At 34.1% G+C, this 2,728-nt stretch overlaps 1 protein-coding gene across 1 annotated transcript in view; it reads left to right on the top strand.

Moving 5' to 3' along the window:
- Nucleotides 1-2,728, top strand: part of Kcnh8 (potassium voltage-gated channel subfamily H member 8) — a 364,802-nt gene that overhangs the window by 153,472 nt on the left and 208,602 nt on the right. Inside the window, exon 3 of the mRNA XM_015494542.2 lies at nt 1,397-1,528. Within this exon, the coding sequence (XP_015350028.1) occupies nt 1,397-1,528 (132 nt within the window). The remainder of the gene's footprint in view (nt 1-1,396; nt 1,529-2,728) is intronic.

The raw sequence follows: 2,728 nt of genomic DNA, 5'->3' as shown, positions 1-2,728 counted from the left end.
TCCCAGCGCACGCTGCAGACTCTAGCCGCGGGGCGATTTGCTGAATAAGCAGTGTTACCCTCCGTGCGACAAACCTCTCGCGTTTGAGTCCCCGTAGCCGATCCTCGTGCGATGGAAATCCTTCCTCCAGGTTCCGGAGCACCCCACTATTGCTGGAAATTCCTAACAAGATATCCTTTAGCCGTCCTGACTTGTCATACTCCCACACAGTGAAGCCGCACACGGGGGCAATGCACTCCCCTCGCCGCCATCTTCCTGAGTTCCTTAATTTTTAATTAAGCAACAAATATTCCATCATTTTCAGATATTTCTGTGCCGAAAGCCTTTTCATTAGGACTTAAAGTTCAAGAAATTTTACATAGTTTTAAAATACATATTTTAAAATAGATAAAATATTTAAAAATATAAGCCTTAGGCAAGACCGTTTGGCTGTCATATATTGAACTTAAGTCTTAATGATATTCCTCATGGTTTTTTTTTTCAAGTGTGAAATTGATCTGATTTTAATTTTTATAATAGATTCTCAAAATATAACATACACATTGAAAAATACTCATTATCAAATGCTCCTGTGTAAACAACATAAATATCATGATATAAAACTTAAGTATCCCAGAACTTTGCTCCATGTGCTTTTCTATCACCTTTCCTCAGAGATAACCACTAATCTTGACTTTCAACACCATTGGTTAGTTTTGTCTGTTTTTGTGCTTAATGTAAATGAATTCATATTTCATTCTACTCATTTGAGTTTGTTACTTTTGCACATTATGCTAGTGATATTCATCCATTGAGTTGTGGATAATTATAAATCATTCACATTGACATATAATGTTATATTATGATAATAAATCTTTGCACTGCAAAACGGTGTTTAAAACAGATGTTCATATGAAGCCAGCCAGCAATGTATGAAAGTTCAAGTGGCTCTGCATCCTCCCAAAGTTGGCATTTTTCATCTTTTTTTTATTTAGTCATTGTAGTGGGTGATCATTGATTTTTAAATTGACCAAAGAAACCTCTAGCAAACTCACCAAACAAAGGTCTTCATTTAAGAACCGCTGTGTGCAAGTGGGGTTGGAGGGGGCAGCCTCTCCTACTGGGGAATGCTTCCATACCATCGAGCTCCAAGAAGAAGTACAACTTGAATGCTGTAAGCAGAAATGTCTCAGCTCAAACGAATGTTCTTGTTTGGAATACAGGAAAGCATTTCATTTGGGAATGAAGAGATATGCATTAGGCTAAATAGTTACAGAATCTGAAAACTGACATTTTAAGTTGGGAGAGAGTTATGGGATAGAAAAAAACAGTAAGGGCTTTATTTTTATTAATGTTTTTTTTTTAAACAGGAAAAACAGGAGGCAGTGGCTGATTTATATTCTCATTATCATTGCAGGGTCTCCGTTTTGGTGCCTACTGGATATCGTTCCTATAAAGAATGAGAAAGGAGATGTGGTACTTTTTCTGGCCTCATTCAAAGATATAACAGATACAAAAGTGAAGATTACTCCAGAAGATAAAAAAGAAGGTTTGTACTGTTTTCAGAAAACATTGACAGATGGAGTAACATTTTGAAATTGTTTACTCAAAAACTTGAGAAGGGAAAAAAATTGCCTTTTTAATAACACCAACTGATAAATATTCATAACTGTTAGCAGTCAGTATTTGGTGCATATTCCAAAATCACAGAGAGTCCCATGCATTTACATTTTTGTAAATAGAAGCTCATTTGACAAAAACCAGAAGTTGATATTCCTCTGTAACTAGGATGAGGATGAGAACAGAATTTATCTCTACATAAAGATTCACACCACTTCATGGTATTATGCAAAAAGAAAAGAAAAGAAAAAGAAAAAGAAATTGATAGGATAAGTGAAGTTAAAATGATGTGATTAAAAATGTATCTCTTGTTTCATCTAAAGTGCCATGGCTCAAAATGTAGAAGTGCAAAAAATTTTATTTTATGTATGACATTAAGAACTCCAGTTTAGTGGCTGTTAGCAAAGAATGTTACCAACAAATGTCTATCCTGTGCCTTCTAATACATAACAGTGTAATAGTTGTGTTTGAGAAACAAGCTTTGCAAATATCTTTAAACTCATGAACTATTTATCCTGAGTTCATGTTGCTCACCTTTATATTCTGTTTATAGCTTATGAAGAAATTGCCTGCATTTAATATAAGCCAGCAAAAATAACACTAAAAGTGCTGATACTGTTTGTTTTAAAAAGCAGTAGAGTAGGTGTTCTAGTAACTAGGAAAAAAGCTGTTTATCTTGTATTGATTTCCTATGTAGTGAGTTCTTTATTAGAACCAGCTACTTGACATTGCAACATCTGTGTTTTTTTAGGAGTGGATTCTTTACCTCTTTTTAAAAACGTGTGAGAGTGTTCAAAAAATATTATATCTCTTGAAATGACAACCCAAATGAAGAACTGTCACAGTTTGGTGCCCCTACTTCTGTCATTTGAAAATTTTGCAAATATATGACTTTTTCTGCATATTTGCATGAAACTGTGGCATATTTTAAATATATAAGAGAATAACAGTATCATATGGAAATAATTTGGGTATTAGAACAAGTGTTAATACTTGTCCAATGTCAGTTCCACAAAGATAATGGGAAATCAGTGCATGCAGTTTTGGTTTTTCTATTTTCTTTTGAATAGAAGAATACAAAAGGTAAGGATTCTATATATATATATATATCTGTCTCTTATACACATCT

The sequence above is a fragment of the Marmota marmota genome, unplaced genomic scaffold (genome assembly GCF_001458135.2).
Source record: "Marmota marmota marmota unplaced genomic scaffold, marMar, whole genome shotgun sequence".
NCBI classification, from domain to species: domain Eukaryota; kingdom Metazoa; phylum Chordata; class Mammalia; order Rodentia; family Sciuridae; genus Marmota; species Marmota marmota.
The sequence above is the reverse complement of the archived record's forward strand: the minus strand, read 5'-3'. Positions and strand labels throughout refer to the sequence as shown.